At 41.7% G+C, this 27463-nt stretch overlaps 1 protein-coding gene across 2 annotated transcripts; it reads right to left on the bottom strand.

Annotated features, from left to right (window-relative positions):
* Positions 1–907: 907 nt before the first annotated feature.
* Positions 908–26249, bottom strand: LOC121871783 (bile acid-CoA:amino acid N-acyltransferase-like). Of its 2 annotated transcripts, none has more exons than XM_042374261.1 (5): positions 26152–26249; positions 11835–12013; positions 8609–8785; positions 8155–8380; positions 908–2285 (listed from the first exon to the last, which is right to left on the bottom strand). In XM_042374261.1, the coding sequence occupies exons 2-5, from the start codon at positions 12009–12011 to the stop codon at positions 1477–1479; spliced, it is 1389 nt and encodes a 462-aa protein (XP_042230195.1). In that variant the 5' UTR covers positions 12012–12013; positions 26152–26249; the 3' UTR covers positions 908–1476. The 2 variants fall into 2 exon arrangements, with proteins under 2 accessions (XP_042230195.1, XP_042230196.1); XM_042374262.1 differs by lacking the exon at positions 26152–26249 and adding an exon at positions 20776–20899.
* Between the last annotated feature and the right edge of the window lie 1214 nt (positions 26250–27463).

Genomic DNA, 27463 nt, shown 5'->3' with positions numbered 1-27463 from the left:
TTCTGCTTCTTTGACTTGTCTTCAAGAAGAAAGTCGTCAGCATCACTGTCACCTACTGCCGCCGTTTCCAACGAACGGGAGCGTTTAACGGCGGGCATACGGCGCGTTGGTAACACTGCAGTCAGGTAGAGTGGTAATGACGTCACTGCTACGTCACACTATCACATTGTGCATGCGCAAACTTGAAAAACTTTGCCCAGAGGGATCGGGTGGTAGGACCAGATGTTTTTATCCCCAAAAAATGACAGTCCAAAAGTAAAAAAAAAAATAGATGCCACTGTGCTGATAACTGGGTCTTACTATAATTGTCTGCACAAGCTGGGATTGGTAGACTCGCTGAATTCGTCAGAAATACGACTTTTAAGGAGCAGTCTCTTACAAACTTTGTTGACACTACAGCACACATGCGCGTTCCCTCGACAAAGTTAACATCTTTTCCCAGTAGTGACAAGTTTGCTCATCTGATTCTTCCTCCTTCTTCTATAGTTTTTATTATGAATTGGTATTTCTAATTGCTATTATAACTCTTCATAAGGATTTTCAGTTGTATTTACCTTTGATGTCACATTATCGGTACAAAAGAAAGATATATGAAAAGAGTTCATTAGAAAGCGAATTTCATCCCTGACTTCCTCTCTGAAGTGCTAATATCTTGAAATCATTTGCATTTTGACAGCTTAGTTATTTAATATTACTTAGAGAATAACAGGATCTTCTTACCAATTGTAAACATAATTTGAATAAATGAACAGCCACACAAAAATTCTATGAACCAATCAGCAATTTGTAGCTATAGACAAGGGGAGTGGGTTACGGGCCAGGATAGCGTGGAAATACTATACAGTAGTTCCTTATCTCTCTTACTACACTATAGTGATCTTCTCTCAGTAACCAAAAAACAAAACAATTCATTCTTACGAAGCTTTTATTTTGATTTCCCCATAAATTTGAAATAAAATTTACAGTGCCAGACATCAGATATCCTCATCTCTTTACTGTTCAATGCCAGTAAAAGAAAAAAAATAGCAAGAAGACTTTGAGCAATTTAACATGTTTTTAACAACCCCATACAGTAGAATCCCATATATCTCTGCTGTCATTCCCTACTATAATTAATTTGTATCTTAGACTAACACTTTGTGTAATTCCCTGCCACGAAAAGTTTTCCTATACTGTACCAAACAATCCTCAACTCTTCAAAATTCCAAGATTCAATTTTATTTAATGTTTGAACAGGGGAGCATAGTGAATAAGAACATTGACACTAGTCTAATCTCCTGCATCAAATTGCTTTTGAAAAATAATCGTAATGTTTTCATTGTGGTATCTGAATTACTTCTAAAGTAAATGTACAATACACATGCATATGGAATTCTTCAAATCAATCAATATAGCCGTCTCCTGTATAGGGCCGGTGGTTCCCACTTAAAATAATTCGGTGAGAAACTCGGATCAAAGACCTGATTTTAGTAACACTTAAGTCTCATTTTCCTTTCTGCAGCTTTCCTCCAGAAAATTCTGATACCAGTGACTCTGGTCACGGACGTGGAGTTCGAAGAAGCTCCGAGCCTGCTGCCATAAGTCCTCCTGAGCCTTGCAGAATCCTACAGCATTTCCTGCCCAGTATGATGCTACCATTTCTTCTTTGGTGGAACCTGGGAGTTTCACGTTATTATAGCTGTGCTCCGGGAAGGTATTATATGGCATTTCTATTATGTGACCGACCCCTGGGTACACTATAGTTCGACACTGATTTTCCCGTCCATGCAGTTTCATGCGGTGAGCCATCGCTTGGACGCTGTATTCCGTGCGAGTCGTATCTTCGTCGCCAGCAACGAACAAGAAGTATGTGTCGTCTGGGGCTGTCTCGCACGGTAATATAAACGAGTTACCATCGCGGAAAAAGTCCTGCATAACTTTGTCAACAAAAATTATACCCTGGTTCTTAGAGTCATATGTTACAAATTTCTCTAAGCCATTGTGTAAGCCCTTCCAAAGTTCCTTCCCTCGGTAAGTCATTGTCGTTAACATGGGAGCCACACTGCCACAAACACTGAAGACTGCTTTTACTTTTTCCAGGTGTATTGCCATGGTGAGACTTATTTCTGCTGCTTTACTTGAGCAGAACAAGGCACAGCGGTCAGGGATGATTCTAGGCTGAGATAGAAGAAACTCTACTGCTTCTTCAAAGTAGTCCAGTTCATAAATGTCATGTTTTTTGGGTAAGTCTTCATAACTGAAGAAAGGGAGAGCCAAGGAAGCGAAGCCTCTGGATGCGAAAATCGCTGTAAATAAACATTAATCTATATTAAACAGGTGATTCATTATTGTCAATAGGTAATCTATATTCGAAGTAAAATAAAAATAAAAATCTAAAAAGTCCCCTCCCATCCTGAGTTTGGGTCATACAGCTCGTTTGGGTGTTCGTTGTGTTGGCAACAGCATCTATTCTGTAAAAATTGTAGGGCTTATAAGAAGGGTATTTTAGGCAAAAAAGGTATATTTACTGCAAAATAACCCATGATAATTATGTAGAATACCCCATTTTTGACATGCTCGGTTATATTGGTGTCTATAATACTCTTTATGTTGCAGTTGGTTCTTACGTTATCCCTTGCTTTTTTCTCTCTCTAGATATCTTCGATTCATTCTTTGTAAAATACTCTGAATATAACACGGAGTGTGCACTGAAAAATCAATAACCATAAATTTTCCTTGAAATGACCTAAAGGCTTAAATAGTATTTCATTAAAATACAATTAGTTTCATTGTGACATATGACCTAACTGCTTATTAAAGTTGCCAGATACACTTCCGTCCCTCCAAGAGTTTTGAGGACACGACACACTGCCTTTCCTAATCTACTTTGTAAATTAATGAGCTGAAAAAAAATATATATATTTTGGATTGAAAATTATTCCTGATTAATCACATATGCTACTTGGGTAATATTGTCAGAATATAATCATGATAATGTGTGACGAAGAGGAGAGGGAGGTAAAGTTGGTAATTTGATGACTCAATATGTAACATCCAATCTTAAAGATCCTGTTTCACCTAAGTAACTCCACTGTACATGAGGAGGAGGGGAGAAAATGAAGTAAGAGAAAAAGAAAGATATATGGTATAAGAGAAAGTATCAGAGTTGTAAAAGATACCGGACTCTATTAACTAAAAGTATTTTTACATTGGCAAAATGTTACTCAAGTAGAAGTAAAAGTATCCAAAGTTCAATGTAATTCAACACTATCATCACTTCTTCCTTATCCACACAAGTATCGTCGACGTGGACTTATGCTCCGCAGACATAATGTTGTCTCCGCTCGCATTTGATTAGGAAAGACCTATCTGGCATGTACCTCTTCCTGTAAACTCTGTGACTGTCCCACTGTCAGGGACCTCCTTCCACAGTAAGAGTCACTAACCACTATACTGTATGTCACCACTTACTTATTCATAATAAATTAGATTTAATTCTTGTACGCTACCCACGCTTTAGTGGGTGCAAACTCCCATTGTCCTTAAATCATATTAATATTGTCTCCATATCACAAGTCATAACGTGTCCTGCGAGACACGAGTACCAATGTATGTCTGACCGCATGGTCTTGGGACTAGGCTTGTCGCCCCATGCGGTGTAATAAAATAATTAATTAACAAGCCCAGTATGACTCTACAGACACTCACAAGCATCAGATGCAGGTAATGGGGGTGTTAAGCTTGAGAGATAAATCACATTATGTCGGGAAAGGCCTCAGTAGCTCCATTCCATCACCTGGACAACTGCACTGGTTAACCATTACCCCGGATTGTTTTTTTATTTATTTTTTTTTAATTGGGCACCCCCCTACATCCTTGTGTAAGGTGAAGCACAGAAGCGTTTACAGCGCCGAACAGGGAAGCATGCTAAGTTCATGCTTGCCTTATGTCTCATGAGTTAAGGGCGTAGAAGCCTGAAGAGTTATTGGAAGTTCCAACACTTGTCCCTGAATACGAATTCGCAACTTTCGACTTACAGCAGGTACCTTCTTTGCTGCTAGGTGAACAGGGACGAAGGGGACTAGGAAGAGTGTCCAAACAACTTCCGCCGGCCCAGGAATCGAACCCGTGACATCTTGCTTGCGAGACAAGAACGGTACCGCTCTACCACCAGCTCCCCCTATTACCCGGGAATACGATCCGCAAATCGATTAACATCCAGGTTCCCAATTATTGCTGGGTAGACAGTGGCAAATGGCATAATCGAACTCGCCCATAGTTTCACCCTGCCCTGGGATCGAACCCAGGCTCGCTTGCTTGTGAGGCAAGCATGCTGACCAATACACCACAGGTCGCCAGCTGATATCCTATGGGAAGACCAAGCCCCTGAAGGAAAGGTTGGGGAGAAGAGAGGGGGGTAGGCTAGGTGAGGTGGGTGGTTAAGGTACTAATGGACACAAGAAGATCAAAGGGAAATTCCACTGTCATAGCCACTGTCACCCAATCTGACCTGAGCTCATTAGACCTCTAGGTATGTGGCCGCTAGGTGTCTCCCAACACCACACTACTACTAGTACTTTGCTGCCACTCGGAATCGATTATGACGATCATCCAGCTCTGATAAAATGATATGAATTATTAAGGATGCCACCTTCGTTCGTGAGTTCTGAGGGGACTATAGAGGCCGATACGGGACCGGCAGAGTCGTTCACAGATGTTGCACATGTTTAGGGCTACATCTAGTGCGGGAGGGGCGGCAGTAGCATATTTCCAGTGCTGGCGCTTGTCTTCCTTGGTTTGCAGTAAGGCTAGCTCGAAAGTAATGACACCTTCTCGTGTGGTGATCCTCCAAGCGCTATGGTGTGGAGTAATCTTCTCCTAGGTATCAGCTTCGGTTTGAGACAGAGGGTTGCTCTGCCCATCAGTTAAAGCAGCACGTTTATCTTTGATGAGTACATTGATTTCTGGGTCATTTTCATCAAACTAGTCCTGGTGTATTCTTTTGATCTGGCCAAGGGTTTCTCTGCAGGTTTTTGTCATGACAGTGTCGAGAATATCCCATTAGGCAATGGGATTTGGGTTATTTGTTGTTGGGTTGTTTATCATCCCATGTTCGAGCTGCTCTCTGAAGGCATGGGCTACCACTGGATCCTCCAAACGCTTTGTGTTAAAACCTCTTCTGGAAAATTGTTGGTTTCGCCGTTTTGGGGCAAAGTGTAGCGAGAGCTTGGTTCTAACGAGCCGATGATCAGTGTTACAGTGGTCTGAGCCACTCATGGCTTGGGTAATGAAGACATCTCGGCGATCTTTTCCTCTGACAAATGATGTAGTTAATGAGATGCCAGTGTTTGAATAGTGGGTGTTGCCACGAAATCTTGAACGTATCAGCTTTGTAATGATTATTTATCAGACCATAGCTTACAGCCCAGAAGAAACAGCATATATAAGAGTAAGTGGATGAATAGGTGTACACCCACGCAAGTTGACACACCCTACGGTGAGATTAAGACCTGACCCAGGAAAGGTCATGGACACAAGGTACCTGAGTTAACCCAGCCTTACGACCGTGTTAGAGAAACTACACCTGCAAGACACACCTGGGTGGTAATAGTTAGGAAGCATTACCGACCGGCGACATGAACGTGTTTCTCAAGAAGCTACCCTCAAGGCTGAACACCTGTCACCTGACCAGACACACCCAGATTAGTGACGACATCTTCCGGCTGGAGATCTCCAATATAAGGGCCCTGCAGCTCATTGGCATTCTGATTATTATTGTAACAGGGAAGGGGCCGACAGCTCCTTCCCAGACGGAGACTTCCCTCCACAGCACCGAGTCTCCAACTAGGTGAGTCTCCTATAGGAGATATAGTCCAGTAGCACCTGCAGCTTCCCCAGCCGTTGGGCCTCCCTCAGGTCACACATGAGTCATTGTCAGAGCAATCCATTAGGGTGAGTTACTTACGGTGGGAAGTGTATCCATTTCATGTTTGTTGTCCGAGTCATTGTATAGTAACGTAAATGTAATGATCTATTAGTGTGTCTGTGTGTTACGAGTTGGGGATTTAGAATATAGTAAAAAGTCTACCCAGATCCCAACAGGTAACAACAATAAAAAAAACAAAGACAATCGGACTATAAAAGGGTAGACAAAGGATGAGAGTTTTTGTTAGGTATAATAGAGTACCATAAATCCCTTAACAAAATATTCAGCTTATAAATTACCCTTAACCAAACTTAACCTAAACATTAACAGTATATACATATTAATACAACATAAAACAATTTTGAAGCAAGTGGACGTGGGGGAGGCAATACAAGATTACAAATACTTAAGTGAGGAGCTGAGATGGCTGACGAGTAAGGCTGAGTATTGTAGAAGACGGTAGGTAGTCACTGCGCCGTAGGTTTAGAGGATAGATGATCCTGTGGTCACTTCCCAGAGCCAAGTGCTCTCTCCTCGAATTGGAGCTCACAAAGAAGACTTGGAGGAAGTGACGCAACAACCAGGATATGAAGAAGGGAAACCCCGGAGTGTTAACTAAGACGAGTCATACTCGTGTCTCGTCCCTAGATGGCGTTGCTCGAGGTGCTGGGTAGGTAGATCAGGACAATAGATGGCGTGGTTCGTAGTGCTGGGTGGATGGGTTCGTAACACTGTGTCATTCAGTTAACTAATAAATAGCTGTACTTAGAGTTGGTGTTTAGAGAACCCCCCCCCCCAAAAAAAAATAATATCAAGTGAAAGTAACGATTCGGCCACGCTAGTAAGGTCGTTATATATTTATTAATGTGTTTCATTACAGCTTGCCTAAACAAGGAATTGGTGATAGTGAAAGTCTATGCAGCACACTTGCTGAGGTTACACTTGTATAGTCCATTTCTCCCCATGATTCCCTGCCAAATATCAGCATATCAACTCTGGTTTGAATTCACCAAGGAGCACAACCTTATCATCTATTGGGATAGAAGTTAGCACTCTGTAAAAGTCGGCGTAAAAGGCCTTCTGCATCCAGTGTTGGGGCATATGCACTGATGAAGAAGGCATGGCATGAGTGATTCAGTGGGACTCGAAGCGGCATGAGGAGTGGATGCATTGCCGGATGGCAAAGCCAACTCCATGAATGCTGTTTCTCTCTGCAGCAGGCTTACCCTTCCAAAAGAAGGTATAGTGGGACCCCCGTTCTATGAGTCGATCCTCCTCTGGCAGCCGGGACTCACTATTGGCTGCTATGTCGATGTTATATCTAGCCAGCTCTTTTGCCACAAGGGCAGTTCTTCTTTCAGGACGCTCATTTGTGCCAGTATCTACAAGGGTCTTGACATTCCAAGGAGCGACCATAAAAGGTTGCATGTATAGTTTTTTTGGGGGGGTCTGTGATTATGATTGTTTTTTTCGACCACATAAGGATGACGTTACTGGGTGCAGTTGCCCAGTCAGGTTGGTTCTTTGGGCAGGCTCTGTTTAGGGCACGTTTTCTAGCCATCTCCCCATGTGGGGTGAGCAGAGTGGGTCCTCGAGAGGGCTGCTCAGTTGCATAGACAGGACTGGATTGCACTGCTGCCTAAATCCCAGTGCATAAACAACCATCTTATATTTGCCACCCAAGTGCAGAGTTGTGACTAGAGACTCCTGGTAGTCATCTCTGCCTGTCTCCGTCGCCACTCGTCTGTCGCCATAGTACTTTTGGGGATCTAGGGGTTTTGATGATGATGATGAGAAGTATGAGCTTGATGATGACCGCGCGTGAGTTTATTTATGTGGTGAGGCAGGAGCGCAGGCTACAACCACACATCTTTACTCTCCCTTTTCCTGATCCAATGGTGCAAGTGCTGCAACACAAGCACAAACACACACACACACACACACACACACACACACACACACACGCGCACACACACACACGACATGGAGCACCAGTCAGCAGGGACAGTGGGCACAGCTACAGTAAGTATGGAGAGAGCGTAACCCACTGAATACTAAGCCTCGGTGCAAAAGGAGGTAATGTCACTAACACCACACCCAATCAACTTCACTCCCCCAACTAAAGTTAAGCAGCTGTACCCATTCTCAGCTAGACCGATATCCAGGGTGCGAACTACCAACCCTGAGGACAGGATGCGATCACTGAAACCATTCAGCCGGTACCATTAAAGAATGTGACACTTTTTAACCTGCTCTGTACTGTCGAATGCCACCAAAGCCTCCAAAGATGTCGATGATGCCAGGGAAGGGGCCCGGGCCTTGGGGCATGAAGAGATACCCTCGCACTTTGCCATGATGGACACGAACACGGGTCACTCCGGGACCCATCAGGTGGCGCTCCATCATTGTTGACACCACATTCACCTTCTGCTCTTCCTGTTGTGTCACATGACCCTCACATGCCGTCACCTTCACCTATACATGTGGAATATACTTTAGCACCGTTGTAAGAGGATGTTAATCTATACTACATATTCTACATCTTTTAAGTTTATGAAAAGAGAATTTTATGCAAAGATAGAGAAAGGGTTTAATATCCTATCCCATCGCAGGTTCGGCAAATGCTGACTTTCAGAAGATATGATTTTTTTTTATAAGATTAATAATTTTTACATACAAGCAGTTAAAAGAAACTTTGAATACCTTCCAGGGTGTCGTGGGGTCTTCCTTATATAATCTGACTCGTGCATTGGTCACTCCTTTAAGAGTTGACAGAAGACCTGCAGGAAAAACTCCCTTGTAGGACCCGCCCACTGATTCACTGTTACGAACATCCACAGTCCCCTTCTCATCACTGATGTAGTGGGCGTGAGAACTGAACTGTTGATACAGAACATGTAGTAGGGAATAATGCAGTAGCCGCAATACACGTAATGAAGAAGTCGACACTGTTCTTTGTCTGTAAGTATTGCTTTATCTTAGAAGCTGTTATTATTGAGTGCGTTACATATTAGGATCAATAGATTATCTAAGAGAAGAAAGTAAGTACGTGGATACAGGAGATGGAGATGGAACTTTGTAAGTGATATTTCACAATTTACAATACTGTAAACAGTTTGTGGAAAAACATGTGAAACTTTTAGTAAAATGGGTTTAAATCGAGTCACCTTGAGTCTACCAAAATGTCAGTTTTTTCTACTATGTCTTTGATATGTTTGTGTATTTGTAACCTTGACGAGAAGAATTGCAACACATTCAGTTCATTGCACAAAAACTTGGGTACCCTTCATTGTTTGTTGATCGTTGTCTTAAAGGGGCTAAAAAATCCTTTAATTTACTCCAACTAGACAAGTTCCTACACTTAAGATTTTTTGACTCTACTCTATCGCAATGAAATTGTTCCGTTAGTTCAACCCCTTAATTATTAAACATTAATGTTGTTTTTAAGTATGGCTCAACTATTAATAATATGTTAATTAAGAACAGCCCAACCTTGAATGTAAATAGAATTGTTTACTGCATTCCATGTAGGACTTGTAATGGAAAATATGTAGGTCAGACTGGGAAAGCATTGCAACCTTGAATAAAACAGCACAAGTATAATATTTGAACAGCATCTGAAAGCTGTGCACTTTTCGTTCATATAAGGAACAGTAATCATCCCATGAATTGGGAAAACAGCATAGAAGTGTATAAATAAACATGTGTCACAGAAAGACTTCTGGTTGAAGCATGTTTGATAAGGGAAATTAATTCTATAAACCTTAGTGATGGTCAGTACAAAACTGATATGTTCCATAAATTTATTTGTCAGTGACCCAAGGTTAAAAATGCTTTGAAAGCATTTGAGTTAGATGTAGGGTAGATGATTAGTGGGTCTCATATTTTTTACCTGACTTAACATGACTTGTTACATCACCCATTTTTATAATCTCTTCTTTCGTGTGCGGTGGAGGTGGTGTGTGGATTAGTGGATCCCATGCTATTGACCTGACCTGATGTTTTTTAAGGTCACCCTTTGTATATAAGCCTCTCTCAGTTCCTGTAAATTCAAGATAATACCTATAGCCAAGATTAAAACAAGTCCAGTAATAGTCGACCAGAAACTATACCCATACGACACTGAAGGTAGGATGCTTGGATTAAAACTAACAAAAAGAGGATATATAACATACTTAAAAGATAAAGAACGACAGGCAAGAATAAGATTATCAAAAATAAAACGCTTTAAGAACCTTAGCATTAATAACAAAAGAAAGATTTATATTGCCCTTGTTAAATCAATTATGGACTACCCACCCATCCCATTGAACACCCTTAGTAAAACGTGCATTAAAAGGTTACAAACAGTACAAAATATAGCCCTCAGATTTATATATAACATAAAATATACAGACCACATCAATAATGAACAGTTACACAAGAGAGCAAACCTCTTAGCAATCAATGTAGATATACACAACAAAGCTGTAAATATTTGGAAAAAAGTGACTGAACTTAACACAGAAACATATAAAAACTGGATAAATAATATAGACAACGAAGAATTCCAAGAACACAGTTGGTTTAAATCAGCCAGGAAGAAAGTAATTGAACCATCTCCTGCCCCAATATACATATAAAACATTAATAGAGAGAATAAAAGATGAGAGTGACCTACCAGCTCCACAAGAACCTGGCAGGCCTCTCCATACAGTGTACCTTTAGACTAACATAACTAATATTTAACATTTAACATTTAACATTGAACTAACATCTTAGTAAAAAAAAATAAATAAATAAATAAATAAATAAATAAATAAATGTGACTACCCTCCCAGTTACACAAGGACCTGGGCGGGCTCACTAACTCCAACAATAACAAATAATAATAATAAGCAGCATTATATAAATAAACCAATATTAATACAAAGGTCTGACGACCCAAGGGAGCAGAACAAAGACAAAACACCAATAAGAAAGATGAAGCGATCTGGTTGAGCCCAGATTCTTTCTACTCCTACTGTATTTCAGTTTCACCACTTTTCCTTCAACTCCTAATAATCTTCTTTCACCTCTAAACTAAAGACTTCGTATCGTATCGTAAATTCAGTTGCCTCTGAAGATGTCTTGAATAAAGACGAAAGCTAGATTGCTCCATTGTTTCCCTTTTTCCTGTGTGATTTTGTCAAGATTTATCTTATCCACGTTTCCATAGTGGATCTACATGATATATATATATATATATATATATATATATATATATATATATATATATATATATATATATATATATATATATATATATATATATATATATATATATATATATATAATTTTTTTTTACCAGTCCCTGTAAATGTGAGAATCTGGGATGAAGACTTTTTTGGGAATAAAAACGAAGTAACTATCAAAGGCGTGTTTATAAATTCATGTGGGCGTAAACTCCAAGAGGAAGATGATGGAGTTACAGAAGCAACAGAAGGAGTTTTCTTGCGAGAAAAAGTTAAACAGTCAGTTTATGTGGCAGTTAATGTTACAAGGTTAGTATTCTCAGCTTCTGAAGGCTGTGAGGTTTGTGAAGAGTGGATGTCATATCTAGACATTGTACAGACAGACGGCTAAAGACATGATGAGTAATGATAGTAATTAATCTGATGCAATGTCTATGCATTTATAAGCAATCTGTGATGCAAAACAAAAGTAAAGCCGACTTATATTTAAATCTTAACAATAAAAACAGTTGTTTTTCACTCGTATTTACGTGTTTATGAAAAAAAATATGCAAGATGAAGCATATTATAAATTAGGATAAATTAATAGATAATGGAAGTAAATGTGCAGCAAGAGATCCTGCAGTGTACTCATTAACCACCATGGAAATCATATAATCAATTACTAACTTTTGATAAAGCACGATAGAAGAGACCAATCCAGCGGCAATTATTACCTTATCGCCACCATCAGTGTACGTGTCAGCTCGCAGGGTGATGGGGCTGTGAGGATCCACACCAGTCACACGGATGATGGTAGACACATCATGTAAACACACGCGGGGCTCCACCTGCAACACCAGGCCTCCACCACGTCCCTCTACCCGTCCACTCTTATTTGTTACATCTGCCATACCTAGAAAAGGATGAAATTAAAACTGAACAAATACAGATACCAATGCTAACGATACCTAACCAAAGTATCCCCTATGTAAATATAGCCCAGGATATAATGCACCTTGGTTCATTATTTGGTGAAACATGAGGTATGGGGTCCTCGACTACCCTAGTCTTATCACCAAGTCGACCAGCTTATCATGTGCTGCCTAGATTTAAGGTCACATTATCAGATTGGCTATAGTGTACATGGCTTCAGTCGGTGGAATAATGAAGTTGTCTACTTTACACACAAAACACTAAATCTCCTTGTTCATCCTAACACATGAAACCATATTGTCCATTTACTGGGAAGATGATGTACGGACATTATTGATGTCTTCTCTTTCTAATATCGAGGACGTTTTATTTGTATGAGTTTATTTGGAAATATGTATTATTGACAAATTTATGCACCATAAATGTTAGAGTAATAATGACAAATATTCAACGATTTCATTACGCACAGCCCAGTACGATTGGATCAATTTAAGTTATGTAAGACTGGCAACACACATTTAGCATTTTCATTAAAGGATTAGTCATCTCCAGAAACCTAAGATATTTTTCTGGGATTCTTATCTACTGTACATGAACTCTAAAATAAGGGTCATTAGATGTAAGTGGGTAATACTATGTGTCACTGTGGACTACTCTGTATAACAATTAAAGCATAAGGCAAGATATTACTTGTGTAAGAGACAATAAAGAATAGTTGCAGGTGAGCAAACGGGAGACTAGACAAGAAAGAGGATGACAGATATTTTAGTTTTTCACTTACGTGGGGGACATCACCCGCCCTACACACTACTACTACTACGTTATTTTTTTTTTTTACGTGGCCTCCAACCTCCCCCAAAAGCCACACCTTCGCCGCCATTTTATTACCTTAAAATTAAATATCCTAATACATAAGTAACTACCCTAGCTGTGTTGAGTTAGTTGAGCCGCAGATCTATACGGCATTCAGTGACTGTTGCCTCATAGTCAATATCTGCAATTCAACATCTCATCCAGGCTGTATCATAACTTCTGGGCCGCTGCTTCTGTTCGGATAGCACCTCCGCGAGTCTGGCGTAGAAGCATCTTGCACTTGGTCCCATCCCACCAGAGGTTGTGAACACCAGAAGAGTGAAGCTGCCTTGATCAACGTTCTGAATTTTCTCCCCATATGCCCTAATCTTGTCATTCTCGTTCCTCCTGTGTGCAGCATCGAGAGCTAAGTTACGGTGACATGCGGCCATGGGATAAAAAATCCTTATGTCAAAGAAGGCTCGCTGTCCCAGCGTTCAGAATCCTCGAGCACTGATGTCAAAACGGGCTTCGTTGGATGTGTTTGAAGTCCTATGTCGGAAATTCTCACCATCCAATGGAAGGAGGGTCGGTTCTACCCTGACATCATGACAGATTTCCTTCAACATATTTGCTGTGAGATCCCTTACTTCGTCATGCCTCATGCATATGAAACCCCCTTTCTTGCACACCATGGCGTGATCGAAGTCATAGGAAGAGCCACACACGAACTGGGAGGGTAAACCTTGTACTGGCATACCGTACCTTAGAGCAGTGGCATCTGTAAATTCTTGTTTATTGAGACTGAAACCATTTGCCCTTTTCAGTAACGTAGTTAACCAGTTCGAGGCGTCCACCTCCTGCACTATAGCTACTTTTTAAAAAAAATTCTGGTACTTGCAGCATCAGTTGCTGCAACTTATCACTTTGGCCGTGCTGCCGTTCTGTCGTAATGGACCATCGAATCTTGTTTACTTCGCTGGTATCAACCTAACCTGTTGCGTTCTGAGCTATTATGTGGTCAGTGAGGGCTGCCGTGAGCTTAACTGAGTTTTGATGTTCGGTGGTAGCAATCTCCTCTGGATTGGTCAATCCCATTCCTCCCGGTCTCGGTGGTAGTGCAAGGGGTGATCTTTCTGCTGGGGTTAAGTAAAGATGTTTCACTAATTTGGGAATGAAATTGATGCTGATAGCTTCTTCCAGAGGGTGGAGGAGGGGTCCGATATCAGGGATAGTGCGCATCAGGTAGTTCCAGCGATGCTTGACTCCACGGGTGAATGCCGCAAAAGCCACGTGTGGCTCTGTGTTAGCAATATCAGACAGAGCTTGGTTTTCCCTAACCCATTCATTCATCTTTCCCGTTACGTACTCGGTCTTGAAGTCCGTCGTGCTGATTACTGCTCCTAGGTATCTTTGGCCATCCTTTGTTATTTTGACCTCACTTCCACTGAACACCTCCATTGCCCCTTCATAATGTTCTGGCTTCACAATGAGGAAGGACTTGCTGGCATTTGGGTGGTATCCTATTTGTGGACCATTTGATGTTATCAGGTCCCACCACTTTTTGATGTCCTCCACTTTTTCTGCTCCTGTAAGGTCGTCAGCATACGCCACTTGCTTGACCTCGGTTGTTTCAAATTTGATTGTGTGTTGGAGCACGGATAGGCCTATTGCGTACATTGCCATTGCAACAGGGTCCCCCTGCATTGTTCCCTCAGTGGTGTAAAATTAAATTAAAGGGAGGAGACTTACTTATTGTTGGGTGTATCTACAGATCCCCAAACTGTAGCTTACTAAATCAAAGGAACTTAAGAGCCTTAATAGACATTACAGCGATGCTTAACCCTAGCCACCTCCTTATCATGGGGGACTTTAAGTAAGGCGACATCGACTGGAGAAATGAGTTCACGCCAAATGACTTAAATAACCCCGCTACTCTTTTCGTAGAAACTCTGAGATAGTTTTCTGTTCCAACATGTTAAAGACCCGACATATTACAGAGGGAAGCAAACACCCAAGCCACTGGAGCTCATCATAACAAACGAGGAGGGTATGGTAGCCAAACTGGAACATTTAGCCCCAGTTGGCACCAGTCACCATGTAATGTTGTTATTCATATTTAATTGTTTAGTTCACGACAAAACCAGGCCAAGGTGCAACTATTTCCATGGAAATTACGATGGGATGAGGGAAGAGATGAGGGGTATCCACTGGCCTGACTCACTAAGGCATAAGAATGCAGACACTGTGCTGAATATCATAGCTAAAAAAGTGAACCACTTGATCGATAAATATATACCCAAGACCAAACCCAGTGCCTTGAGGAATACGAGGCACATGAAACATGCGGCGGTCGACAAAGTTAAGAAGAAAACCCAGATCTTCAAGACGTGGGTTACGTCAAACAATGAGCAGGACAGGAGGTTGTATGCAAGAACCAGGGACCAAGCAAAGTCAGAGTGTAGAAGGGCTGAAAAGGAGTTCCAGAGGCTGGTTGCAAGCGAGGTCAAGTCAAACCCAGAGGCGTTTTACCGCTATTAAAAGGCGAAATTATAAACGCGAGTAGGAGTATAGGACCTGACGCTTGAAGATGGTAGCTACGCAGATTCTGACCAAGACAAAGCTGAGGCATTGAACAGCTTCTTTTCCTCGGTGTTCACAAGAGAGGATGCGATTAACCTACCTGCGTTTGAGGACAGATGGTTCGACACAGCACTGATACACATTGTGTTCACAGAAGAGGTTATAAGAAATAACTGACAAAGCTAAAGGTTCATAAGAGTTCCGGCCCTGACATGGTGCATCCTAGAGTGCTAAGAGAGTTGTGTAACGAGCTTGCCGAGCCCCTGAAGATCTTGTTCTGTAAATGCCTGGATGAACAAAAGGTCCCCTGTGAATGGAAAATGGCTTATGTGAGTCTTATCTTCAAAAAGGGCGATCGTCACTCCACGAACAACTATAAACCGGTGTGCTTGACCAGTATAGTATGTAAAGTGCTTAAGAGCATTATCAGAGATGCCACGATGGAACATCTACTACGAAACAACCTTGTAAAGGATTGCCAACACGGATTTATGCCGGGGCGCTCCTGCTTAACAAAATTACTCAAGGTACTGGATATTTGGATTCATATTCTGGAACAGGCTTTCGACAGTGTACCCCATGAAAGGCTGAAAATTAAACTAGATGGTTTCTACATGACCACAAGCAGGGTGTGGTGATTAATGGCACGAAATCACCATGTGTACCCGTCACAAGCGGGGTACCACAGGTCAGTGTATTGGGCCCGCTGTTGTTTGTTTGCTTCATAAATGACATGCCTGACTCTGTACATTCCTCCATACAAATGTTTGCGGATGAAGCCAAGTTCTTTCCGGAAACTAAGAACCAGGCAGACTGTGAAGAGCTGCAGAAGGATCTCTGTAAGCTCCAAGAATGGTCCAAGAAATGGCTGCTAAGATTTAATGTCACTAAGTGTAAGAGGATGCACCTGGGACGTAGCAACGGTAAGGAGGTGTATCATATGCCCAAACGGGATGAAGAAACTGCATTAATTGAGACTGACTGTGAAGAGGACCTAGGTGTGTATGTTGACAAAGGAACCTAGGTGTGTATGTTGACAAAAGAACCTAGGTGTGTATGTTGACAATGAGCTGAAGTTCTCGGGCCATTGCGAGAAGAAAGTAAATCAGGCAAATGAATTATTAGGTCATATAAGAAAGTCGTAACGATCTTCAAGAGTGATGTGCTTCCCCATCTTTAGTACTGTCACCCCGCATGGTCCCCCAGATATGCTAGGGACTGTCAGTTGATTGAAAATTTCCAAAGGAGGGCCACTAGACTGGTGCTTGTACCTCAGCTACCCTGAGAGACTGGTGCGATTGAACTTGCCTAGCTTATACTACAGACAGGCAAGGGGAGACCTAATTGAGGTGCATAAGCATCTCAAAGAGCAGTACTCAGTCGAGTGTCCTTACCTGGAGCAGGCGGACGCTCGCCCCACAAGGGGTCACAGATCAAGGTTGAAGAAGCTGCAAGCCCAGAAAACTGTGAGGTGTAACTTTTTTGGAGAGAGAGTTGAAAACTCTTGGAACAATCTGCCAGAGTGTGTTGTGACGGCACTGCGTGTGAGCTCTTTCAAGACCAGACTTGACAAGCACTGAAGCAGGTTTATCATCTACAGAGACTGGATCATCATTTGGTGCATGTACAATCTCTGCTTTTTTTGGTAACGTATTTTAAAAGACCTTTGATACAAGTAACATGTGGAAAGCAGCACTGACAACAAGATGCCCACGGACAGCCCTGGCAATTGCCTAACCACTGAGGATGTATGGTACAGCATTACTGGCATAGAGTTTGTAACAACTCCTGAAGTCCAAACTCTGACATTATGTGAACAATACATCCACGGTAGCTCAACACAAAACAAAGAAATATGTTGATGAAATCAGCCTCCATTAAGTATAACTCGGTTATTTGATGGCCATTTTCAATTTATGCATTTTAGACTGTATTCCCATTTTCTTTTCAGTTATACTTTTACTATTTTATTTGAGTCATGTGTTCAAGTTGAATAACGTTAAAATAATTAGTATTGCAATTTGTTCTGGGTCTTTCAATATTTTCCCTAGTCTAGTTTGTCTTAAGACTATTCTTATACCTTTTCCGTTGTCCGCCACCGTTACGTTAACATTCGTTATTTGGCTAAAGTAGATCCTTTGGCAGTCTGCTGTCCTCCATGCCGGTAACATAGCAAGTCCAACGTAGTTGTTTATGGATAATGGTAGCCTCGATGCTCCTAGAGTTAGTGTCAGCGAGAATACTGGCATTTGTTTTCTTGTCTTCCCAGCCAAAGGCTTGAGATGCACATCTGACCTGATGTTGAATCTCTTCATCGACGTCCGCGGTGGTGGACAGGTGGGAGCCAAGGTACTAGAAATGAGTGACATTAGTGAGAGTAGTGCCGTTAAGTGGGATGGATAGTGGAGGTGTGATTGAACAAGGCCGAAGAGTGCATACACATCTGTGTAGGTGTTTAGGATCTCTTGTAAGTTACGTTCAGTGTGAGGGACGGGGGTGAGGTCGTTTGCATACTGAAGTTCAGTGATTGAAGCGGCTGACACAATTATTCCTGCCTGGAGTCGTCTATGTTAAAATGAGTCTTCATCCGGTGCTGGACGTCCACCCCGCCGGGTAAATTGAAACTGGCATGAGTAAGGAAGGCAGCCAAGAAAGCCGGAAAGAGAGTTGGTGCCAGTAGACATCCTTGTTTTACCCCCGTTTGGATGGGGAAGAACTCAGATTGGGTGCCATTGCACAGGACACTGCCCCTGATGCCACCGGGCAGTTGCCTCACAATAGCAATGAATTTTGGTGGGCAGCCAAAACGACTGAGGGTTCACCAGAGGGCTTCCCTGTTGATCAAGTTGAAGACCTTAGTAAGGTCAATGAAAGCCATGTACAAGTCATGACGCTGTTCACTGCACTTTTCTTGTTTCTGGCGGGCAGAAAAGATCATGTCAGTGCTACCACGTGATAGTCTAAAGAAACATTTAGATTCTGGGAGGAAGTTTTCTGCCTTATGAAGAAGTCTGTTTAGGAGGACTCGGGCGATAATCTTGCCAGCTACGGACGACAGTGAGATCCCTCTATAGTTACCACAATCTGACCAGTCTCCTTTGTTCTCCCATATATTGTCCAGGAGAGAGTGGGGACGGCTGGTAAGCGGAGGTCCTCCTGCTTTATACACCTCGACTGTAATTCCATCAGGCCCTGTGGTTTTGTAATTTTTCATCTGCTTGATGGCAGTAGCTACCTAATCCAGGGATGGAGGATAGCCGAGGTGGGTCAGCTCTGGGTGCTGAGGGACCTGCTGGGTAGTCAGCACAGCCACATCAGTGTTTCGGTTGAATAGCAAATGGTAGAGCTCTTTCCAGTGCTGACGGATGCCTTCTTCGTCTCTAATTAAAGAGTTACCGTTGGATGAGCGGAGGGAGTCACGCCATGAGTGGTTGGGCCATTCATTGTTTTAGTGCAATTGAAAAATTAACGCATCTTGTGTTGATCTGCAATTTTTTGCAATTCACACGCTCTAATTTTCCACCAATTCTTAATTAGTTTGCGAAGTTCGCTTTCTACTCGTAAAAGGTATCAGCTTTGGTCCAAGTCTTAGAATTGGTCTATCAGTCAGAGAAAGCAGCACTTATACCATCGACGAGTACTATGATTTTCGGGTCGTTTTCATTAAAACCAACCCCTGTGTTTTCTTTTAATCTGGCAGAGGGTCTCGTCCCAGGTTTTTTGTAATGACAGCTTTAATGGGACCCCATTTGGCACTCGGATTTTGGTTGTTTGATATTGGGTTGTTTATCAGCTCATCGTTGAGCTGTTCTCTGAAAGCATGTGCTACCACTGGATATTCCAGGCGATTAGTGTTAAAGTCTCTTCTAGAGGCTTGTTGCCTTCGTCGTTTAGAGGCGACGTGAGGGGAGAGTTTGGCTCTGACGAGCCGATGATCAATGTCACAGTGCTCTGACCCACGCATGGCTCATGGCTCGGGTGATGAGGAGATCTCGGCGATCTCTTTCTATAACGATGATATAGTCAATGAGATACCAATGTTTGGGTCGTGAGTGCTTGCCAAGAACCCTTAACTTGTCGGCCTGCCTAAACAAGGTGATGGTGATAGTGAGGTTATGTTCAACATACTTGCTGAGGAAGAGTAGACCGTTGGGATTACACTTGCCTACTCCACTTCTTCCTATGGTTCCTTGCCATATGTCAGCATTTCTGCCAACTCTGACTTTAAAGTCACCTAGGAGCACAATCTTATCTTCTTTGAGGATAGAGGTTAGCATTCTTTCAAGGTCGGCATAAGAAGCCTCCACTGCATCCAGTGTTGGGACGTATGTACTTATGAAGAAGGCATGACGCGAGTGATTCAGTGGGACTCGAAGAGTCATAAGGCAATCTGTTGATCTCAACAGGCATTTCAGTTAGCCTATGTAGGGTGCATTAGCGGATGGCAAAGCCAACATCATAAATGCGGTTTCTCTCCACAGCAGGCTTACCCTCAATCTGTGAGTCGATCCTAGTCTGGGAGTCGGGACTCACTAATGGCTGCTCTGTCGATGTTATAACCTAGCCAGCTCTTTTGCCACTAGGGCAGTTCTTCTTTCAGGATGCTCATTTGTGCCAGTATGCAGAAGGGTTCCGACATTCCATGTATTGACCATTAAAGGTCGTTTTGTTTGTTTGTGCTTTGATCTGTGATTGTGATTATGTTTTCAACCGCATAAGGATGACCTTACTGGGTGCGATTGCCCAGGCAAGCTGGCTCTTTAGGCAAGCTATGTTTAGGGCACCTTTTCTAATCCCTTTGTGTTAAGCTGCTCAATCGCACAAACAGGACCGGATTGCACTTCTGCCTAGATCCCAGTGCATAAACGACCATCTTATGTATGCTGCCCATTTGCAAAGTTGTGACTAGACACTCCCGGCAGTCGTCTCTGCCTGTCACCGTCCCCAATCATCTGTCGCCATAGGACTTTTGTGGAGATAAGTGCTTTGATGTTGAAAAGAAGTATGGTGAGCTGGATGTTGGCTGCACGTGAGTTGATTTATGTGGTGAGGCAGGAGCGCACACTGCAACCATACATCTTAGCTCTCCCCTTTCCTGATCCAGTGGTGCAGGTAGTTGCAACGACTGGGGAGAGGGAGAGATGGAATATACTGCTGATAACCCAGTTTGTTGGATTTTGCCTTGTTATCCTGTCCATCTTGCATTGCCTTCATCCGCTTGTGTAGTCGTTGGGTTTTCCTGTTGGTCACCTTTTCCGCAAATACCGCCGTTGGGGTCTTATTAGAGCTCTGTATGCAAGTCTGACTGATGCGGGGCTTCATCGCAAATTTTTCGTTTGGAAATTATTCCCGTATCCTTATACCTACCAAGGTTAATCCGCAACTCAGCAGGGCAGTGGTTGATAGGCGCCACTGCGTGTCCACATGCCAGTGGGCCAATGCGCCCGCGTCCCTCTGGGGCCCGCTGCTGCTCCGAGATCCCCTGCTGGTCTGGATTGGGGCGGCGTGGCACCCAGTTACCGTGTGTTGCCATGAGGAGGCACAGCAGGAATCTTGATAGTGAAGAGGCTGTGTACTGGCAGGGGAAGACTTATGCAAGGTTGCTTCCCTGTTCACCACGAGGGCTAGCCAGGGGCAGTAGCTGAAAGCAAGAGGAAGCAAGCAGTGCCTGTACCTTAACACTAACATAATGCTCCCAGCCTCCCACATTAGACGCATTACACCACCCTGTGCACGCACACACACACACACACGCACACACACACACACACACACACACACACACACACACACACTCAAGGCAAGACATCTTGATATAGTGATAAGATAGAATAAAATAGTGGTGCACCACAATGTATCTGTTGCCCTCCGTCCTTCACTTGAGATAAACTGTATAAACCTGGCCCTGACTTCAGGTTGGATATGATTATGCATGTTCTTAATTAATGCCGCTTTCACTTCTCTTGGGCTTTCATCACAATCGTAAATTCTGTGTTTTCTACTACATTTTAAAGAGACGGAGAGCAAGGTCGATAAATCTGGAATCTGAGTTTATTGTAGCTGTTGACCACTGTGAGGAGTATTACATCTTTGGCTCCTTAAAATTATGCTTAAAGTATTATAACTATAAGACATTATGGAGCTGGAAGTGTTTACAGTAGGTTTATTCTTTTCCAATTGACTTAAATACTGACATATTTACAAGGGTGAACGCAGCTTAGGTTTGTGTCAGTTATCACGGAAAGGAATACCCTACATCACCACGTTATCAGTGATTACAGCATTATGGTGCTCACGAATGTGGTTCTTCTTGTTGGCCAAGTTTGAGCTGAATTTAATTCGGTCTTGAAAGAGTTTACAAACATTTAATTGGGCCTAAGAATAACTAGGTCATCATTTGGTTACCGCAATACATTCTTGTCGTTGAAACAAAATTTGAAATTTTAGTGGCAAATAATTTCAGCTATGTCACGCAACCCTTGTAATCGAAGCTGACTTGACCCAAAGTAAGACCCAGAATGTCTTGTGATAAACAAACGGTGACATAGTTAAGGGAGGTCTATTCCTTATCCAATTTATGAACACCACTCACACTTCCATGCAGGAAAACCATGTAAGGTAAGCAGGAAAAATTCCATATTCTTCCATATTATAAAAATTCACACAACGGGGAGTTCCAATGTTATGTTTGGGTCATCGAATTCCGGTTTATATTTCCTCGCCAGATTGAATGTTGTCGCAGTTTAAAAGAGATACAAATAGTGAAGCTATAATTTATATCGATGGAGTCTATAAGTGGTAATAGAAACGATAATGAATTAAGGAACTTAATTAGAATAATCGTTCATTCATATTCCCAATGACATTATCGCATCGTTTGACTCACGAAACTAAGCGTAGCATTTCACGGAGAAAACTTTTTTCCAATATGAATGTCCTCCTCTTGTAACCACGCTTTGGTATCTGCCTGAGCCAACGATTACACTGCCCTGCATAGTTTTTGAGGTTTGTGTATTATTAAGCTTTTCTGGGTGTATTTTGCATGCTGATCTCAAAAATGTTATCCATTTTGCTCAATCAGGTCAGAATTTTGTGCTATAGCATTTTAAGCGGAGATTCAGGTAAAATATTGGCATTTTTCGCTCAAAATGGGGTCCTCAGCCATCAAACCAGTTCCTCACGGACCAGGAATACCAATTCCAACTCCACCAGAAAACTATAGGGACATGATACTCGATGACGATCATGATATCGATGAAGACATAGAAGAGACTGACGCTTCTAGTACATACTTGCCCACAGCTTCTGCAAAAGAGCCCATACCCTTCAGTCAAGCTGAGTTGAATGATTTAACAAGAGACTTGTGCTTGTCTAAGGAGTCAGCTCAACTACTAGGATCACGGCTTGCGAACACAATGTCTTAGCACCAGGAACAACATTTGCCTGGTACCGTAACCGTGACAAGGAATTTCGCAAGTTCTTCAGTTTTGACAAGGAAACTTCATTGGTGTATTGCAACAATATTAGTGGACTCATTGCAGCTATGGGAATATCATACAATATATCAGAGTGGCGGCTCTTCATTGACTCATCAAAAAGAAGCTTGAAAGCTGTGTTGTTGTTCAATGGAAACCAGGTCGCGTCTGTTCCGGTGGGGCATTCAGTGCAGATGGATGAGAACTACAACAACATGGAGTATCTGTTAACTGCTCTGAAGTATAAAGACCACAATTGGAAGATCTGTGGAGACATGAAGGTAATTTGATACACCAAAAACAGTTGCTTTCAAAAATTGATATTTTGTCGACAGTTTTTCTAATAGGTAATTATGTCTGCCGACATACTGTCATATTATGAAGTGTTAATATTTTTTAATAATAAAACTATTCAGCTAAACATATTTTTAATCTGTTTTTTCCACAGGTTGTGTCCATGGTGCTGGGCCTACAAGGTGGTTACACCAAGTTTCCATGTTTCTCTGTCTGTGGGATAGTCGAGCAGACAAGCAGCACTACATGCAACGTGACTGGCCTGCAAGAAGTGGACTTACTCCAGGTTCTCACAATGTTGTTGCCCATGCTCTGGTGAATCGGCAGAACATTCTTCTTCCGCTACTGCACATCAAGCTCGGTCTGTTCAAAAACTTTGTAAAGGCACTGGACAAAAAAAGCCAGGCTTTCAATTTTCTGAAAGAAAAATTTCCAAAAGTCAGTGAGGCAAAGCTGAATGCAGGGATTTTTGATGGCCCTCAGATCAGAGAGCTTTTCAAAGATCCCAAGTTTGATTGCAGCATGGATGTAAATGAGAAGAAAGCCTGGCATGCCTTTAAGTCTATTGTCTCCAATTTTCTTGGCAACTACAGAAGTCCAGAGTATGGACGAGTTGTTGAGGACCTACTTCTGAGCTACAAAGTTCTTGGTGCACGCATGTCCATCAAGATGCACTTCCTCAGCTCCCACTTGGACTACTTTCCAGAGAACTGTGGTGATGTGAGTGAGGAACAAGGAGAACGCTTCCATCAAGATATCCGTGTAATGGAGGAGCGGTACCAGGGTCGCTGGGATATCAACATGCTCGCCGACTACTGTTGGTGTCTGAAACGGGACGCCCCAGACACCAACCACCAAAGAAATTCTCTGCGACAGCCATTTATGCATGTCTAACTGTAAAGGCATCTATGTAGTTGACATATTTTGGTCCTATGTGTTGTGGTTACATTCCTTATGATATATTTTGCATAAAAATTTGACATCATATTTAAGAATTTCGATTTTTTCCTAATTCCCATAGCATAAAAATCTGACCTGATTGGGCAAAATGAATGGCATTTTTGGAATCAGCACGCAAAATACATAAAGAGTCAGCTAAGAAACCCAGTACCTCATGATTTTTTTTTTCAAATGCAGCCCAGTGTTATCTACTTCATTTCAGTATTTCACCTATGACGCCTTGTTCCGTGCAAGTGGAACTTGTCAAACTCCGAACCTAAGTCAACAGAGTTTGTAAATGTTTTTAAGTAATGCGAGTAAATTTTTAAGACGAGATATTATTCTTTCAATAAAACCATGTTGTGATACACTAATGAGTCTGTTAGGTCAGGTGTTGGATGATGACGCACCTCAAACTTTTCTCAGAGTTTGCAAATATGATATGTTAAGCTGATTTTCTGCCGCCCTCTATTTACCTTTCTTGAATATTGTGGGTAACGTTGGCTAAAATCTATCCCTGGGATTTTCTGACTAAGAGTCGTAGTATAGTGATCATCTCTCTCGCCACATTCTTTACCACTTTGTTATGTGCTCTGTCCGCTTCACCACTTTTTGATGCCTTCAGGCTGTTTATCTTTTCCATGATGATTTCATCAGTGATTGCCATTGTTATTGGCACGTTATCAAGAGTGTCCTGTATGAACACTAATATGAAATATAATTTAGGGTATCTGTTGCCTCATTATCGTCATTCAGTCAAGCCTTAGGCCAGTGATTTTCAACCTTTTTCATCTCACGGCACAGTGAGCCAGGCACTAAAATGGTAGAGGCACACCATCAGTACTTAAGGATAGATTTGATCATTTAAAAGAAAATGAATGATAAGAATTAGTTCATAATTTTAAAAAAACTAATAATTTATTAATTCTATTGCCAAAAGTATATTGTTGATAATAGTTTTCAAATTAATTTGAAAGTTTTGTGCATATTTGTTATTACTACTGTACACATTGAAAAAAGATGTCATTGAGAAAGATGCCATTCATTAAAAAATATTATAATACTTTCAGATATAGATTGTATTCAAATACAAACATGAGTAAAAGTAAAAGGCCATTGCTTACATAAAATTATCAGTGGGAAACCTGTGCTTGGTGTTGTCTCATGATGTTCCTTGTCCGAGGTCGAATGGTTGACAGGCATGCCCTCAAGTCCTCCTCCAGTGTTTGAAGCCGGGACCTGTTCTTGCTTTTCATTGTGTTCATAGCAGAGAAGCCAGCTTCACACAGATACGATGTTGAGAAAGGAAGAAGTGCTTCAATTGCCTTCTTTGTAATGATGGGGTATTCCTCTCGAAGGGACAACCAGAATGAAGTCATAACTGTTGATAGGTGCTTCAGTTTCAGTCCTCTGTCGTTTCTGATTTCCGTCAGCTCATCCTCTTCGGCAACAGTTAATCCTGCAGACTCGCACGCACTTACCACAAACGGATCTCTATTTAAGCTCCCGTGGCACACCCTCGGATGCTTCGCGGCACAACGGTTGAAAATCGCTGCCTTAGGCTATAATGGGCCAATATCTTTAATCTTCATTTTGCTTCTAGTTTCCGTCAACAAGCTAGTCACGAGACAAACGATGATGACATGATCCCAAAACGTTAGAGACTAAAACGACTTACATTTGTAAATAAGGGAAATACTGAAAAAGAGTCACCCGTATCATTAAACAACATCTTCTTTTGAAGAGGATAGTCGTGTTTCAACCAGAGTTTTAAACTAAATGAGTCCTGATCACCGCAGTACAGTACTTAACGGGGTGGTGTGGCGGTAAAATTAACTAATTCCAATATTATAAATTAATTTTATTGAAATTAGTTAATTTTACTGCCACACCACCCCGTTAAGTACAGTACTGCGGTGTCCCTAAGAACTCATTTAGTTTAAAATTCGGGTTGAAACACGACGAACCTCTTCAAGGGAAGATGTTGTTTAATAATACGGGAGTGAGAATGTTTTAAAAATCTTATTTTCCTTACCTGTCCTTCTGCTCCTACTTGGGCCAGTGTTGTAATGCGAAAGGCCGCTCAGCGCGGTGGGGTGTGAGTGTTGTGTTTGGGTGGCGAGTTGCCAGCTCTAGTTTTTCACTCATTCAGTTGCATCAAAATTCATTATCAAATGTACTATAGCGTTGCATTACCATGTTTTAATGAATTCTTAGAACTGGGTGTCGAATCCCACAGAGCAGTCATTGTCATCTCCTTCCTCTTTGGTTGTATGGTCGTACATATTAACAAAACTTATTTATCATTTTGTCTGATTTGTGTATCAGTACAGCACTCTCCTGTCATGGTAAGCGTGGTACGTGTTTGCTCAATAGCTTCCAGCATCAACGTCAATTGGTTATATAGTTAAGTTTTGACCACTTTCACTTCATTCAATACCAAATTTAAAAATACCACTTGGCAAGGTGGTGACGCGCTCTTATAATTCCTCACCTGATTGAGGTACCCATATCAACGTGAGGAGCCAATTCGTCCTCATTCAGCCTGGCAGTTGTCCATACCTCTTTACGCTGGTTCACAGACACCAGGGACAAGATGCATATCGAGGCTTGTAGATGTTGATTTTATAACTTACTACCAAACTTCATTTCAAAATACCTTAAGTGTCACAGGGAGAATCAGTGGACGAGTGTCCTTCATTATCGAGGGAGTGCACTCATGATTACGTTATCAGCTCATACCTCTCGTTTAACTACCAATAGGTATCCAAGAATTAAGGTATGAAATATAATGGTAATTTTATTAGTTGAAGTAATGAAATTTGAATAAAGGCAGCAATTGATGGTGGAGTGGACATTGAACTACTAATATTAGTTTTCTCCAGTAACGAAGGAGAACTTCCTCTCTATATCTCACACTTTCTAGTTACCGCTGGACTCATGTAACTATACTAACCTTCTCATCCAAAAAGGGGTTAATAAAAACATAAGTTAATACAGAACACTAATTGAAAGCTGGTAACTGAGAGTGTTCCATCCTGAGTCCCGCATTTTAATTATTTGCCTGTGGCTTCACAATCTTCATTTACCTGTATATTAGAATAATTATACAGTAGAATAAATTCATCTCCTTATTGCTGATAACTGCTTTTGAAATACTGGATGATTAACAGAGTTGTAACATATACATTGGCAAAATGTTACTCATGCAGAAGTAAAAAGTATATCATTCATTAAGTATTCAAGTACTGAAAGTAAAATGTAACAAAATTATTCATCGTCTCAATTATTAAAATAAATGCCCAGTAAATTAAAAAAAATAGTTAACTAAAGATAAAAATAAAAGA

This window comes from Homarus americanus, unplaced genomic scaffold (assembly GCF_018991925.1).
Source record: "Homarus americanus isolate GMGI-L3 unplaced genomic scaffold, GMGI_Hamer_2.0 scaffold39675, whole genome shotgun sequence".
Classification (NCBI taxonomy): Eukaryota; Metazoa; Arthropoda; class Malacostraca; order Decapoda; family Nephropidae; genus Homarus; species Homarus americanus.
Note: the sequence above shows the minus strand (reverse complement) of the source record. Positions and strands in the feature narration are given on the sequence as shown.

Excerpts from the sequence above, each read along its gene's own strand:
- LOC121871783 (XM_042374261.1), bottom strand. The coding sequence starts at position 12,011 with ATGGCAGATGTAACAAATAAGAGTGGACGGGTAGAGGGACGTGGTGGA. Across the intron at positions 8,786-11,834 it reads ACACTGATGGTGGCGATAAG|TTCAGTTCTCACGCCCACTA; the intron begins GTAATAATTGCC and ends CTGTATCAACAG. Across the intron at positions 8,381-8,608 it reads ACCCCACGACACCCTGGAAG|GTGAAGGTGACGGCATGTGA; the intron begins GTATTCAAAGTT and ends CCACATGTATAG.